The sequence below is a fragment of the Otolemur garnettii genome, unplaced genomic scaffold (assembly GCF_000181295.1).
Source record: "Otolemur garnettii isolate 467f Iridium unplaced genomic scaffold, OtoGar3 scaffold00249, whole genome shotgun sequence".
NCBI lineage: Eukaryota > Metazoa > Chordata > Mammalia > Primates > Galagidae > Otolemur > Otolemur garnettii.
In genome coordinates this window covers 335,590-350,515 of record NW_003852644.1, presented here as the reverse complement: position 1 = coordinate 350,515, position 14,926 = coordinate 335,590, and the positions used below count along the sequence as shown (strand labels likewise).

Genomic DNA, 14,926 nt, shown 5'->3' with positions numbered 1-14,926 from the left:
TTTTTGGTTGCAGCCATCATTGTTGTTTGGCGGACCCGGGCTGGGGATTCGAACCTGCCACCTTAGGTGTATGTGGCTGGCGCCTTAGCCACTTGAGCCTCAGGCGCCGAGCCGGAATGTGTGATTTCTAATGGGATGAACATGGCTCAGTCCCACTAGCTGTGCCACCTGGAGCAGGTATTTTGCTTGTCTGAGTTTCAGATCTGTTTTTTGGAAGAAATGATTGAGAAAGTGTGGTAGTGACCAGCATAGTGCCCAACATAGCTACTAAGGTGCCTTCTGGCAATTCCTGTGGAAGCAGGCATAGGCCAGATGGTGTTCCATTGGCAGCCCCTATGGGCCTTTCTGATTCTCAGGCTCTTCATCACAAAATAGTGAAATGGTGACCTGCTCTTACCGAGTGGTGAGTGCTGGGGACTAGTCTGAGTCATATGTATCAGCTACCTCATTTGATGCTCATAGCCCCACAGGGCAGATGATGACGATGATTACTATCACATTTTACACATGAGGTAACTGAGGGAGGTATCTTGTGGCACAAAGGCCACTCACCTAGTAGGTGATAGAAGCAGAGCCCACACTTTGATCTGGTGGGAGGTTAAAGTGTAAAATCATAAAGAGTACAGTAGTTGCTTGAAGTAACCACAGTGCCTGTGGTGGAGGAAACCTGTGCTCACCGATTCCATCTAGGGTCATCTCTAGGAAGCACATGAGCGTGCTACAGGTGTCATTGTAAGCACTTAAGAGCGAGTATGTTTTCATCTTTTCTTGCATCAAACTTCTAGAAAGAAATGACTCGAAGATGACAGAATCACAAGTTGGAAAGAACTCCTCTATCTCCCAACATGCACTAGACAGTGTCATGGGGAAGAATAATGCTTTTTAATGTTTAGCTACTAAAAAAACCAAGAGACACAGAGGTACGCACAGAGAGGGCCATGTGAGGATACAGGCACAGGGAGGGGAGAAGGCTGCATGAAGATGGAGGCTGATATGTGCGAGCTTATACATGGAGCGATGTGTGTACTAGCCAAGGAATGCCAAAGATCGCTGGCAACACAAAAGCTAGGAAAAAGACCTGGAACAGATCCTCCCCTAGAGCCTCCACAGGGAGCATGGCTCTGCCAACACCTTGATTTTGGGCTTCTGGCTTCCAGAACAGTGAGATAATCCATTTCTATTGCATGAAGTGCCCCCAGTTTGTGAAACTTTGTTACCCCAGCCACATGGACTTCATACCTGGGCCTTACCCAGGATCCTAGCATGTGCCCAGACTTCCAGGGCTCAGCTGTTGTGCTCCCTCGCCCCCAGCCATTTGGCTAAGTAACTATTTTTTTTGCCATGGGAAGCTATGTCATACTTGATAGCAGAAGTCTGTGGGAAAGACTGCCAACATAAATTCATGATTTTTTGGGGGGGGGAGCAAATATCTCTCCATAAGGTGCCAGCTGTCTGGATATGGAATTTGGCTCAGTCTAGACCTACTTAGCCTTATGAAGATGGGCTGGCATGCCAATAAAATGACAGTGCTATGCCGTTTGACTTTTTGCCTGTTTTGGAAACATGGACTCTGGTAGTTGGAGGGAACTTTGAAGACATTTTTCTCTTCTCTTCGCAGCTTCCTGTAAAATGCATCTTCTAGGGTAGCCAGACCTTAAGGGCGATGTTCAGAGCAGAGAAAGAGAAATCCAGTGAAATGAGGTGAGGGGAGTCTCTGCACCATCACCACAGTGGTCACTTGCAAGTTTCAACTGCAGACCTTACTGGCTCTTCCAGGTTTGAGCAGTGGTGGTGCCATGGAGCATGGGTGTCCCCATGCATGGGTGTCCAGAGGTAGCTGGGAAGCATAGGGACACCGCATGTGGAGACAGTGAAGTCTCTCATTGGAACCCTCATGCCCTGCTGATGGGAACATAAAATGGTATAGCCACATGGTGGTTTTGCTGAAAAGTACATGTCGAAGTACCCTATGATCCAGCAAGTCCACTTCTGGGTATAGACCCAAAGGAATTGAAAGCAGGGTCTTGAAGAGACATGTGTATAGCTGCATTCATGGCAACATTATTCCCAATAGCCAAAAGGTGGAAGCAGCCTGTGTGTCCTTGGAGGGAAGAATGGACAAATGAAATGTGGCTTCCCAGGAAGGGGGTGAGATTGAGCCTTGACAAGGAAGGAGAAGCTGGCATGTGCTCCAGCATGGCTGACCTTGAGGACAGCGTGCTCAGTGACATGAGCCAGTCACAAAAGGACAAACACTGTGCAGAGCCACAGATGACAGCAGCCCAATCCATAGAGACCGACAGTGCAGTGGCAGGTGCCAGGGGCTGGGGGCAGGTTGGGAGTTGGGTGTTTAGTGGGGACAGCTTCAGGTTAGGAGGAGGAACAAGGACAATGGGGATGGCTGCACAACAGTGTGAATGTGCTGAATGCCACTAGGCTGTGCACTTGAAAGTGCTTAACATGGGACATTTTATGTGATGTGTTATATTTTAGCACAATAAAATCATAGGGAGTATGTGAGTGTGCCAGGTTCTGATGCTTGCGCTGAATTGTCACAATTGCTGAGGGCCACCTGACCCCACCCTTCTGTGAAGACACTAGCCTGGACATTCCATCATAGGCCTTTTCAGGTCAAGACAGCTGGTCACTCCAGCAGTGAGCGTGTTCTCACTGTGCCAGCCGGCTGGCCAGTTCCTCATGGCATGAGGACCAGCCAGGCTACTGCACGCCCAGGGGAAGTTGACCAGTCCTGCCTGAAGCTTCTCCAGCTCTGGCATTTTCTTCTGTATGAGAATTCAGCAAATAATAAATCACACACGTTACCCACACCAGGATGTAGGAGCCTTTCATATTTTTTTATACACAGAAATTTTGGTCTATTCTTTAAATTAGTTAATTCTACTACAGACTTTCGATTATTATGCATTTGTGGTCTTCCTCATGAAGATATTTTTTGTTTATCTTTATAACAAGCAGATAAAAATGTAAAACGTATTTATTAACTGCACACAGCTGACCAAGCCATTCCAGATAATATAATGCTGTATAAAGAGACGTCCCTATGCCTAAAGACTACAAAACCAGAGCAAAAGATTCAAGTTCATGGTTCCCCTTTTCTGAACCCCACACCCCAGCACAAAGGCAACCTAGGGGCTAAACAACCAACACTTATATTAGGCAACCGTTGTACAGCAGCAGTGAGGGTTTTAATGCCTATCAGCCATTGTTCCTCCCAGCATGTCTGCAACAAAATGGCTCAAATAGTTTTATTTCTTGTTTAACAGCGACCCTCAACAAACTGAGTTGCCCTTTTTGTTGGTGTTTAAACAAGGACATCAGGGCACAATTTACAAATGGGTAACACATTCTCAATGTGCCCTTTAGAGAAAGGGATGGCTTTGAGTTACCTGCAGCTGGCATTTTAAAATGGGATTTTCTTTTCTAACCAAAATCCTTTTGCCCGAGATTTGACGACTACTGCTCAGGGTGACATGGTGTTAATATTGATGGTGGGGACAGAGCATATTTCCATTTGGCTTTATATGGATGCTAGTGGAGGTGAGCCAAGCCTGTTGGTGGGTCAGAGCAGAATGGGGCCTCAGTTCCTGAGGGCCAGTCCATATCCAGTCTGATCCTAAGTCCCTCAGCTCACAAATGTCTCCAGCAGCTGAGACCCAGGCTCATGGGACAAGCATAGTAGGGCCTGTGGTAGAACCCCAGCCACCTCCCTGCAAAATGTGACACCTGAGTCCAGAGGGTAATGGTATTTCATTGGCAAGGTGCTGCCCACCTTAGTGGTGTCACTGGGAGTGTTTCGAAACCTGAGGCAGAGGGAAGAACTGCCCTTCCATTAAAAAGAGGTGTCCTCAGTAGGGCAGCAAAAGCTGGGACCCTCTCTACCACCTCTGCCTACTCTGCACTTCCCTCATTTGGGGGAAACTGAGGCTTGGCCTGGACCTGGTGCTTAGCCATTATGGGCCCAGGAGAGATGGCCATGGGTGTGATGAGAGTGATAGCAATGAAATGCCACTGTTCCTAGGGGCTTTGCTTCTGTATCCATCGGTTAAACTTGTCATCTGGACAATCAGAGCGGGAGCAGAAGAGCATGGTGGTATGTGGTGCGTCCTGTGCCACAGCAGACACTGAGATGGTCCAGCGAGGACTTCCGAGGGGGACAGGGCCAGCTCCTCCTAGGTTTTGATGATCAATCTTCCTCAATGGTTTGCTTTGGACTCTTGACCCTCTCCCCATCTGCCTGGGACCTGGCCCTGGGGGGGTCTGTCTCTGTGCTCTACTGAGGCTACTCCCAGGGTTCTAAGTTCCATCTGGTCACATGGGGGCAGGGGCAGGGGCAGGACCTGAACCTCACACACAGTGCTTCATGCTCTTGAAGTTGGGGCTGTGGACAGAGGAAGCCACCAACCATAATTAAGGGCTTAGAATTGGAGTTGAAAGCGAAGGAAGCTGAAAACAAAACTTCCCCTTCTACCTACTGGAGAGGGTCATTCTCATCAATATTTTGGTATTTTCCTTAAATAAAAATGTCCCAGTGAAAGGTGATCTCCTCTCCAGGGCAGGCTCTCAAAGTGCAAATGTTCAGGTTGGAGGGGCTTGGTGCCTCCAGCTTCCCTTGGGAAGAGCAAGAAGTCAGGATGAGGGGTGGGACAGTTTGGGACAAAAACAAATTAAGCAACAAGATATTCTTACAGCCTAGTCCCCTGGGGAAAAAACAAAAAACAAAACTTGTTACATTCAATAATGAAATTTCAAAATGAAAACGCCTGATAAGAGGAGTGGAAGTATCATGCCAATAAATAGTTCCTTATTCTTTAAGTATGTATCTTGTCACACATATATGCATATGCACACACGCACATATGCACACACGCACGCGCACAGCACGTGTCTGGCTTGCTCTGGGTCCCAAGCACATTCGCAGGCCACTCCTTTAGGCGATTCGTCTGGGCAGTAGCATCCTGAATGACCCTGCAGAGTGCTAGGCTTTTTCTGTCTGAATATGTTGATCTGGCTGCTCCGAACAGGGGTGTGACATAGCTTCCACTAAACTGGAGTCAGGTCCTCGTCCCCCCACAGCAGCAAACATGGTGTTCATTAAAAAAGACACAATAGAAAAGGGTAGGGGCACCGCTCTTCTCATGTCTGCTTGCCCCTTTTACCCCTGTGGGTGAAGAACCTCTCGCCCTCTCCTCTTCTTCCCCTGCCCCTGCCCTGGGCCTGGAGGAGCCCGCAGCAGGCAGTGACCCATGGCGTGGATCTGGCTTCTTGCAAGTGCCCTGCAAGAGAAGCCTTCAGCCACTGTGCTCGGTCCCCTTTGTGCGCGCGTGTGCGTGTGACTGAGTGTGAGCCCGAGTGCGTGTGTGCGCGTGCTGAGATAGGTTCTGGTTAGAGGGATGTCTCCATGCTGTGGAGTGGGCTCCCGGGACTGGAAGAAAACGCTGAAGAGGTAGCTGACTTGGTGACATGCGTGGTCAGGTAGATGCCGCTGTCAATGGCATTGTTGTTCTGATTGGGGGACGGGGGCAGGGGGGCTCGCAGGCGCTCCTCATTTTCGTCCACATCGGTGTCGTCGATGAGTGGGATGTTGTGGGTGTAGTCGTTGATCAGAAACTCGGGCGTTGCCATGAAGTTATGGATGGAGGGCTTGGATTCCGGTTTCTCCAGGCCTTCATAGAGTGAGCTACGGAACGCTTTCACCACCCGGATCTGGAGCAGGAGATGGAGGAACATGGGCCCGAAGGAGGAGCAGGGCAGGAAGAAGAGAAAGGAAACAAAGGAAGGAAGCAGACAGTCAGTGGCTGGCTGGCGCTGATGGCTCCACCCGCGTATCAATAGCTGGGGGTCTCCAAAGGATAAATGTCCATCCAGTGGAGGGTCGCCATGGACAGCAGCTCTGCCTGGCTACAGAAAAGGTTTTCAGGTCTGGGCCTTCGCCTTGTCAACTGATCCATATGCAGGACAAATGACAGTGGCTTTCTCTAGTCTCTAGTGACTTGGGCAGCTATCTGGAACTCAAGAGCAATGCTCTCTCTCCTTCCCTGGCCTGAGGGGAGGAGTGCTTTAGTGATCTCTGGGCTCTCTGCCTAATCTCAATTCCAATTTGGTAGAAAGGAAAGATGATTTGAGGAGGAGAGAGTGCTGCAGCACGGGCTTTCTCTTCTGTCCTTCCACAAAGTCCAGAGTACCTTCTGAAAGAGCCAGTTCCTAGCCTATGGGCATTGCCAGCCCTTCTCGAGTGAGTCACCCTTGAGACCTCAACCCAGTACCCCAGTTCACTGGCTGCTCCCTCCTCTGTCCCTCGTGCCCCAGACTCCTGCACAGAGCTCCCAACTGGACAGCCTGCCAGTCTCCACCTGGAGGCATCCCTGACTGAAAACAGCCACACTTGTAATTTGTGCCCACCAAACCTGCCCCTGCTCAGAAGCTCACGTCCTCTCTTTATTGTCCCTGTACCTCTGCCTGTGTCTTTGCCACTCTGTAGCTAGATGCCTCTGATTGGGCCTAACTGGATGGTCCATGCTGCCAGCAGCCCTTTGCCATCCGGTGCTACCTGCTCCTCTAGCCTCTTCCACCCTCCTTGTTCTCTGGGAACTTGCCAAATTCTCCCTCCTCTGGCTTTTCTATGCATTGCTCTCTGTCCATCCCCAGTCCCCACCGTGCCCCAGACTCCCCCGCCACTGCAGCCCCTGTCCCCAGCTGGGTTCAGGGCCCCTTCTGAAGCCCCCTGTACCTCCTGCAGGGCCTGTTCCAAGAATCAAGCCTTCCCGCCTGTAGCTTTTCTATTTTTACTCACACAGGGACAAAAGTCTCACATATTTTATTTACATATCACGGAACTGCAGCGTCTCTTTGCTCCCTTCTTGGTCCCCCAGCCTGAGCTACTTCTGGAAGCCTTTCGTGACCCAGTGTCAGTACAGCTGCCAATGGCAACTGATCCTGTGCTGTTAAGGCAAAGCCAGCCACTGGCCCTTTCTGTAGGGGATGGTGGAAATAGCCCTAGCTGCCATGCAGGACCCTGGGATCCTCCTGGCACAAGTCAGCCCCTCCCTGTGTGAGTGGGCGAACACACTATGAATTCTGAAGTCGTTTCCAGATCCAAGGATCTAGGATTTGGCTTGTTGGCAAACTCTGGCCCTCTGCCTGTTTTGGTAAAAAAGTTTTATTGACACATAGCCATGTCCATTCGTCTATTGTCTATGGCTGCTTCTGCACTATAATGGCAGGGTTGTGTAGCTGCCACAGAGACCTGGCCTGAAACAGAAGACATATTTACTCTCTGGCCCTTCATAGGAAAAGTCGACCACCCCTCATTTAGCCAGTGAATCTCTTTCAGCAGGCCAGAGTCCAGATCTTGGGGCAACAGCTCAGTTAGGCAAGCACAGTGCTCCCAAGTCAGTTTATGTAAGGTGAACACCAGCATCTTTTGGGATGGGACAGAGTAAGCTAAAAAGCTCCCTTAAATTGGAATTTTTTAGCACTATATCTGAAATCCAGTTAGGATTTTCTCTAGAGCTGGGGAAGCCACATCTATAGATTGTAGATGGCCAGCTCTTCTCACTCAGGCCTCTGTCCCCAGGCTGGTTTCAGAAATGGGGGTAATATAGAAGTTGAGAATCATGTGACATTTTTTAATGGAAAGAAACAGAATGTACTTTTTGTAGCCAATGAAGACAATGTCCCATTATTTGGGGGCCTTTTCTGGTGCAGGATTATGGTGTGGAAGCCAGTTGGTTACCTATTCTAGCTGTTGGCTATACCCATGAAGTCACAGGAAAGAGAGAGCTGCACGCTCGTGATCCTTGGGGTGTGTGCAGTTAAGTTTGCATGTGGCTTTGGTCACACCTTTCTCCTTGATGAATGGGTTGTCTCATTTGGACCTGTGGCATGTGAACAAGCCAGGCCCTGCTCACATGTGCAGACAGGCCCCACTGCACCTGGCTAAAACCCACAGTCCTTCTCAGCAAAGTGCAGCCAAGGACACATGGATAGCTCTCCCCTGCAAGTGCCTCCTGACCCCCGCTGCTGCTGCTACCACAGCTCTGGCTCTAGGGCTCCTCCAGTGTGCTCCCTGGGTGTTATCTGCCTTGCTAGTTACAACACTTGAGGAAGGCACAAGTGAGTGTATGGCTACAGGATGGGAGGACCCCAGCAAGATAGTATTTCCTCTTGTGCTCTATAGGCCTCTCTTCTCCTCCCACTCCTAATGTATGAGGGCCTGTCTCAGTCTGTTCCAGACTTGGGATGGCTAAGGCGTGTCAAACTCCACAGGCCCTAGCCTCTGCTGCTGCCTTTAGATTCCATCCAGGACCTGCCACTACCCACACTCCTGGCTGGGTTTTAGTGTGGCTGCTGAGCAATCCTTTCAAATGAGAGCCAGAGCCCCTCCCCACCAGGCCTCTGTCCTGTCTCCCCCAGCACCCTGCAGGCATTTCTGCTTCATTTCCTCCCTTCAAATGTCTGATTATTCTCTCCCCTGTCTCCTTTGGCTGGCTGACAAGCCCCTGCAGACATTAGCCTGTTTGCTAATGTCCCCAGTGCCCCATACTCCATGGTACCCAACAGGGGTCAGTGGTTGGGGGCCATAAGGCCTGGTGCTTGTCTCCTGCAATAGTTTTACTCCTCCCCAAGGCTCTAACCCCACTTTTCACTAATCAGCAAGCAGGAGCCTCTGGGGGCATGACACCTGCCCTTTCCCCTGTCTCACCTGTTCCTGCCCCAGCCTGAGCCCTTCTTAGGTGACTGCAGCCTGCACTTAGCTCTCTTCTCTGTTCCTCATTTGCTTCCTGGGGGTGACATGCTGGGCACTGTGGCCTTGTCCCAGGCTCCTAACCTGCACAGATAAATAGTTCTAAGCCTCACACAGGGTAGGTGACATGGCAGACTAACAAGGCCCATCCCTGGACACGCTGAGCTGGAGTGGAAGGGGTGCGGGTGTAAGGCTGTGCAATGTGCATGTAGGGCAGGGGGATGGAAGGGAGGAGGGATGCAGAAGCCAGGAGACAAGTGAAGGCCTGGGTAGCACCTCTGCCTTGAAAGGAAGGGGAAAGGGAAGGAAAAGAAGAGAAAAATAAAAGCAAAGGCTTCTGAGCCACAGTGCCAACAGTAAGAACAGAAACTGCCTGATGCCTTGTTACCTCTTCCAGTTCCTTGGCAGGAATAAGCCCTGACTGCAGCTGAGCTGTGGGGCCTCAGGCCGGGCCCTATGCTCTTTGCTCCGTCTCTACTTCCCTGCCTTTCTACTGCTCTGCACCAACCACTATTCTAGAACCTCCCATGGGAGGCAGGGGCCTGTCAGCTCCTCTGGCATCTGTGTGTTGGACTTAGAGGAAATTCAAAACACAGCAGCCAGACAGACCCATGGGAACTGTTTGCCAGGTACTTTGGAGTTCTAGGCCCCAATCCCTGGCCCCATAGGTATGTGAGTGAACCAAAACTTGAAAGCAACAAGGAAAGGTGTTAAGAGCCTGTGGCGATGTGACACATCAGTCAGTTCAGGCCGCAAGAAGCCCAGTACAGGAAACCTAAAAATTGAGGAAGAGATGGCTTCAGGCACACATTGTTGTGTGCAAGGTCCCCTTTCCTTCTCATGCAACGTCACATGCCTTAAATTGGAAAAAATGAAAATGCAAGCTCCAGAGCTGGCTCTTTCACCAAGGGAATGAAGAGAAACCAAAAACTAAAGACAGCTTTGTGTATGTTGGCAGAAGAAACTGCTAAGGGCTGGCAGGTTTTGTGTCTAAGACCGTGGAGCCTAGACTATGCACCCAACTTGGCACCTGAGCTGCTCACCTGCCCTGAGGATGCCAAGCCCCATACCTTTCAAGTGGCTGGACTGAAGTGCACATAGGAGGGAGCCCCCAGAGCCCTTGCCTGGAAGTTGAACTCAGAGTGTCTGCAGGGGGTTCAAGGCCTGCAAGGGTGTGTGTTGTGGAGTGTGCTTTAGGGATCACCTAGAAGGCTATGCCCCTTTAGTAGGCGCTGCAGTTCAGGAAGGCCTGGGACAGGGCAAGGCTCTCAGTGGAGGGGCTGGCACTGTTCCCAGGGCAGAAGCAGTGTGTGCATGTCAAATATCTGAGGAAAATGCCAATATACTACTTCCAGAAAGCCAAGTACAGAGATTTGGCTCAAAACAAATGAACTTCCTGAGAATAGGGCAAATTCCAGAAAACAAGACCACTTACACTCTTGTCAAGCTCCTCCCACCATGGGCCTGTCCTCATGCAGTGAGCACATCTCTCTAGGCTTTGGGAAGGTGTGAGGGCTCACTCTGCCAGTTTGGCCTCTTTGGATACAAGGTTTTCATGTTGCAAAAGACAACTAGAATAAAGAAACTCCTGTGATCTGTTTCCAGCATGGTTAATTAGAACTACTGGCCCCAAGGGACCTCCTCTGGCCACACTGGACCAAACTTCATGGCCAGTCCCCTACCCCTACCCCTTTGCTGGGCTGGGTTTGGGTCATCTTGTGAACTACTGTGATAGTAAACACTTGAGTACAGTGGCTGGAATAGTGGGGACAGACTCGGGGTTGCATGGCTAGAGAAGAGCTGGGGAGTGTCTGTGTGTCCCAAGGGAAAACAGACACAAAAGAACCCTTGGAGAGCACATGAAATGAGATAGATAGCAGCTGGGCATGGGAGGCCAGAAGAGGAAGTGGAGTTACTGTTGGGACCTGGCGTTTGTGTCCATGTGGCATGGGAGGCTAGAAAGGGTGGGGAGGGCTTGGATTTGGGAGCATTATGCCCCCAAGATCCTACCTCTCTAGACCCCTCCTAGTTATCCCAGCCTCAGAGGACATACTTGGCTACTTCCAAGGTTGTCACTTATTAAGCCCTGGGGAGCCTGGGGTCCTCAGTGGGAATGACTTTGAATAGGAGGCCCCTCCAGTGTTGTGAAAGCTGCAGATATGGCTCCTGAAAGGCTCCTGGCCCCTGGTGGGCTGAAAGGCAGAGTGTCCAGGAACAGGCCAAGAGGATAGAAATTCTCTTACATAGGAAGCTATGGGTTTTCCTTAGGAAACCTCCTGACTTAAGGAACCTTCTGGCCTAGTTGGGGCAGCCTGTGACCACAGTACCTTGCACCACAGAGCTTCATTATGGCCTTCACCCTGCCTTACTTCAGAGCAGCTCCTGTCCACCAGAAATTTCCAGGGAGAGAATAAGGGCTGACACTCTGCCAGGCCTGGCTGCCTATGGTGGGAGCTGAGTTCTGAGTTCTAAATCAGTCTGCAGCACGGTGATGGCAGGAAGTGGTTTTGGTGGGTGGCTTCCAGAAGCAGGTACATCCCCCTTGGTATTGCCAGGCTCCCCACCCAGCATCTTCCTCCACATGAGAGCCTTTCCAGTCGTCCTCTGTCAATCCTGTGCCTTCTGCTGGTGGCTCGTGGACAGCTGCCCTCCCCATGACCAGCTACTACCTGGGTCTCCCATGGAACAGCAGGAGGGTGGCATCTCTCCTACTGCACTTACCGGGCATTGCTGGGCTCTGGAGATGGGGATGAGGGGAACAGATGGCCGCAGAAGAAAGGAAGCAAGGAAGGAGAAAGTTCTAGGAGCAGAGAAGGCTGCCCCAAGGAAGGGAGTGGGAGGTTCCAAGGCAGTGAAGAGACGCAGGCCTCACAGGAATGAGGTAGGGTTGGCCCTGGGTGGGACAAGGTCCGAGCTGTGGAGAAGGCTTGAGGGACATGTGGAGCAGGGCCATGTCAGCTGCTTCCCCCTTAATGCAACAGACAGGCAGATGGACAGGCAGACGGACAGAAAGCACAGAGAGATAGCAAAGAGACGCACAGAAGAAGTCAAGAGGGAAGGAGAGGGTGGACCTATGAGCACTCCTGGGGCACACCAGTGCCTGCTCTTGCCCCGCAGCTCCGTAGCCCCAAGGTGGGGATGGTGCTGGTGAAGCCCCTCTGGGCCCAGTGTCAACAATGTCAGCCAGTATTTCTGAGCCAGGTGGGTGGCCCAGTGAGAGTGGGTGCTGGCACGCTGGGGGCCTGCGGTTTGAGGAAGTTGGAGTGAGTGCGCATGTGTGCACTTGTGCTGTTCTTGAGGGTGATGAGTTTGCCCAGCAGGGACAGGGTGACTCTCATCCCTTTCTTAAAGGGCAGAGTGGTCTGAAATGACAACTTAAGCAAGAGGAGGGGTACCCCAACAAGGGACCTCTCACCAGTTCCTAAAATAAAAACAAAAACAAAAAAAAAAAAGAAAAGGAATCAAGCTGGAGGAGTCTGAGACAAGGAAGGTATAGTTAGTGGCCCCTGTGCAGGGGCTGGGCATGTGATGTCCCAGAGGGGGCTCACTGGAAGGAAGGAGGTGGCCTAGAACTGTTCTGGCGAATGCTCTGGGCTCATACTCGAAGGTTCTCTGTTTAACTTTTTAAATCTTCTGAGTTTGTTAGCAAAAGCAGGTCTCCTGATTGAGAGTAGGGCCCACAGTTTCCTGAGTTCTTCCCCCTTGGACACACTGTAGGGTGGCAGGTCCAGTAGTCTAGTGGCTTTCCCTTTGTCTTTGTAAGAAGATGTTAGCAATTGTGGGAGTTGCTGCCTCCTTAGGATGGTCTTTTTAACATGGTCAGTGTGATGGGAACTTTTCATTGAACTGTATGAAGGGAATAGATTCTCCCAGCTTTTCAGAGGAGAGAGCGTGCAGACCAGATTGGGTTAAGACCTTCCAATCCTGAGGCCTGTTTGGAAAGAGTGAGGGCGCTTTCGGAGCAAAGGTAATAAACAGAGTGCAGGCTTGGAGGATGAAAGGCCCCTGAGCTCCAGTTCCTGGGACAGCTAATATCCAGTGGCTCTGGGAAGGGCTCATGGGGTAGGCACCACCTGTACAGGAGCAATCAGCCACCAGCAGGCCCATCTGGGCAAGGTGATGGCAGCATCCTTTGGAAACCACCTCAAGGAGAATGCTGAAAGCTGCCACTTTAGTCTCTGAGTAGGTGTGCTGGATTCTTCCACTGCAAATGATGGCGACAAGGTACTCTCCTCCCCCCAGCCCAAGGAAGGCAGTCCTGTGCCAAGGAACACCGAACAAGGCCTCGGCCTGACACCTGACACCACCAGCAACAGCCCAAGTTCATGAATCATCAGCAAAGGTAGACCAGTTCAAGAAAAGAAAGCCAATGGCAGAAGGAGCACTAAACGCAAACCAAAAATCCAAACAAAGCAAAGAACAGAGGGTCCGGAGGTGCCGTGGGCTTGGTACATTTCACAAGAGGGACGGCTTTGGAGACACCGTCTGGGCGGGAAGGACTCTGGACAGGGCAGTGAAGAAAGAGAAAGAACGGAAAAGCCACGGTGAGCAGAAATGCAAGACTGGAAAAGAGAGAAGGCAGAGTTGGGAAGGCTTTTTTTCCCCCAGAGATGTCATTTATGGGAGAAAAGGGAAGTCAAGACTCACTCCCAGCAGCGCTGGCAGGATTGGCGGCAGAGAGAATTGCGTGAGTGGGGGTAGAAAGATTGGTTACGTCATGGAGCTGGCTGAGGACTGAAGACCGCCGGCGCACAGCACCCTGAAATGAACCGCTTCTCTTGAAGGTACTCACTACCTCCATCTGTGGGAGAGAAAATGAGATAAAGTTTGGCTTGCACTGTTGTCCGGGCTATTGCTCGGGATAGGGCTGGGCAAGGACAAGGCCACACTGGGCACATATCATGACAGCAAAGCCTCACGTGGGGCTGCCTTGCTCGTTGGGAGCCGGCGATGCATCTGACAGGGCCTGACTGACTGAGGCTGGCCTGTGTCATCCTCCAAGAGAGGGTTTGCTGAGCAAATGATTAGTGGGCACAAGATTTGGGGAGGGTGTTACACATTGGGGACACACTGCAAACATCTCCATTTGCATTCACAATATGCTCATGACAAGCCACTCGTCAGGAAGTACCTGTGTCTGCCATACTTTGTTATCCTACTTCGTACTTCTCAACCTTTTTTCCGCCCCAACACACCTGAGGGATATGACACGCTCCCATCAGAAATGAGGCTCCCCGTGACATGGGGGACGGGGGCCCTTCCTTCATTGGGGGAATCACTGTCCTCATCTACTCTAAGTAAGATGGCCTGCCCTCTTCTGCAGGAAAGGTGCCATCACTCTGGCTTCTGCAGCTCCTCCAGCTCACTGGTGGGAGGCAGCCCCTTGAAACCTCACCAGAAGAATGGACTTAGAAGGAGGGGCACTTCCCAAAGCAACTGCTTTGTCTTGTCAGAACATCTCACAGACCCACAGGTAGAAAGGCTGGAAGGATTAGGGGGCCAACATGGCCTCTGCCGTGTCCCCACTCCTTAGGCTTCCTAGAAGTTGAAAGGGAAGTGAGGCTGCGTGAACTGTGACCCATGGGACAGCCTTGCAACGAGCCTGGCTCCCTTGGCCCAGTATCCTTGGCTTTCCTGCCCCACCCTGGGCCAGCCTGGGACCTCCTAGATGCAATGAGCAGGAGCTAGCATGGCAGGGGCTAGCTACCTGGTAGCTACCAGTTTCAGCAGGGTGTGTGACATGGGCCAGAGCTTCTTGGAGGAAGGCAGCTGGAGTTTCAGACTCCTCACACACCATCCAAGCAAGGGCATGCTGTCCATCCCCTCCTGCCCGCACACTCTGCTCACTTGCAGCTGAAGTACCTTTGCAGCCACCCACTGGGACTGAGGAATGCATACTGAGTGCACGGTGGTGGCTTAACCCTGCTGAAGGTGTCAGCACATGGAAGGAGGATGACTGATGCAATGGCGCCACTGTCCCTTGGGGGGTTCTCCTCTCTAGAATATTTACATGTTTCTAAGGCAACGGAGACAGGTCTCTCTCAAGACAAGACTCTCACTGCAGCCAGAGCAACAAGGGTGGGAAAGACACCTTTCCTGCCTTGGATTCACCTGGCTGTGGACGGTGTCCCAATGGGACAGTTGTAGTGGTTTAACAGTGCA

General features: G+C 51.4%; 1 protein-coding gene across 3 annotated transcripts in view; it reads right to left on the bottom strand.

Moving 5' to 3' along the window:
• Positions 1 to 4,833: 4,833 nt before the first annotated feature.
• Positions 4,834 to 14,926, bottom strand: part of ATP2B3 (ATPase plasma membrane Ca2+ transporting 3) — a 40,937-nt gene continuing 30,844 nt past the window's right edge. For 2 of the 3 annotated variants that reach the window (XM_003802528.3, XM_012813223.2), the window contains one exon: positions 4,834 to 5,724. In XM_003802528.3, coding sequence (XP_003802576.1) covers positions 5,404 to 5,724 — 321 coding nt within the window. In that variant the 3' untranslated portion in view covers positions 4,834 to 5,403. Of the gene's footprint in view, positions 5,725 to 13,478; positions 13,566 to 14,926 lie in introns of all 3 variants that reach the window. The other variant, XM_012813224.2, reaches the window with a different exon arrangement.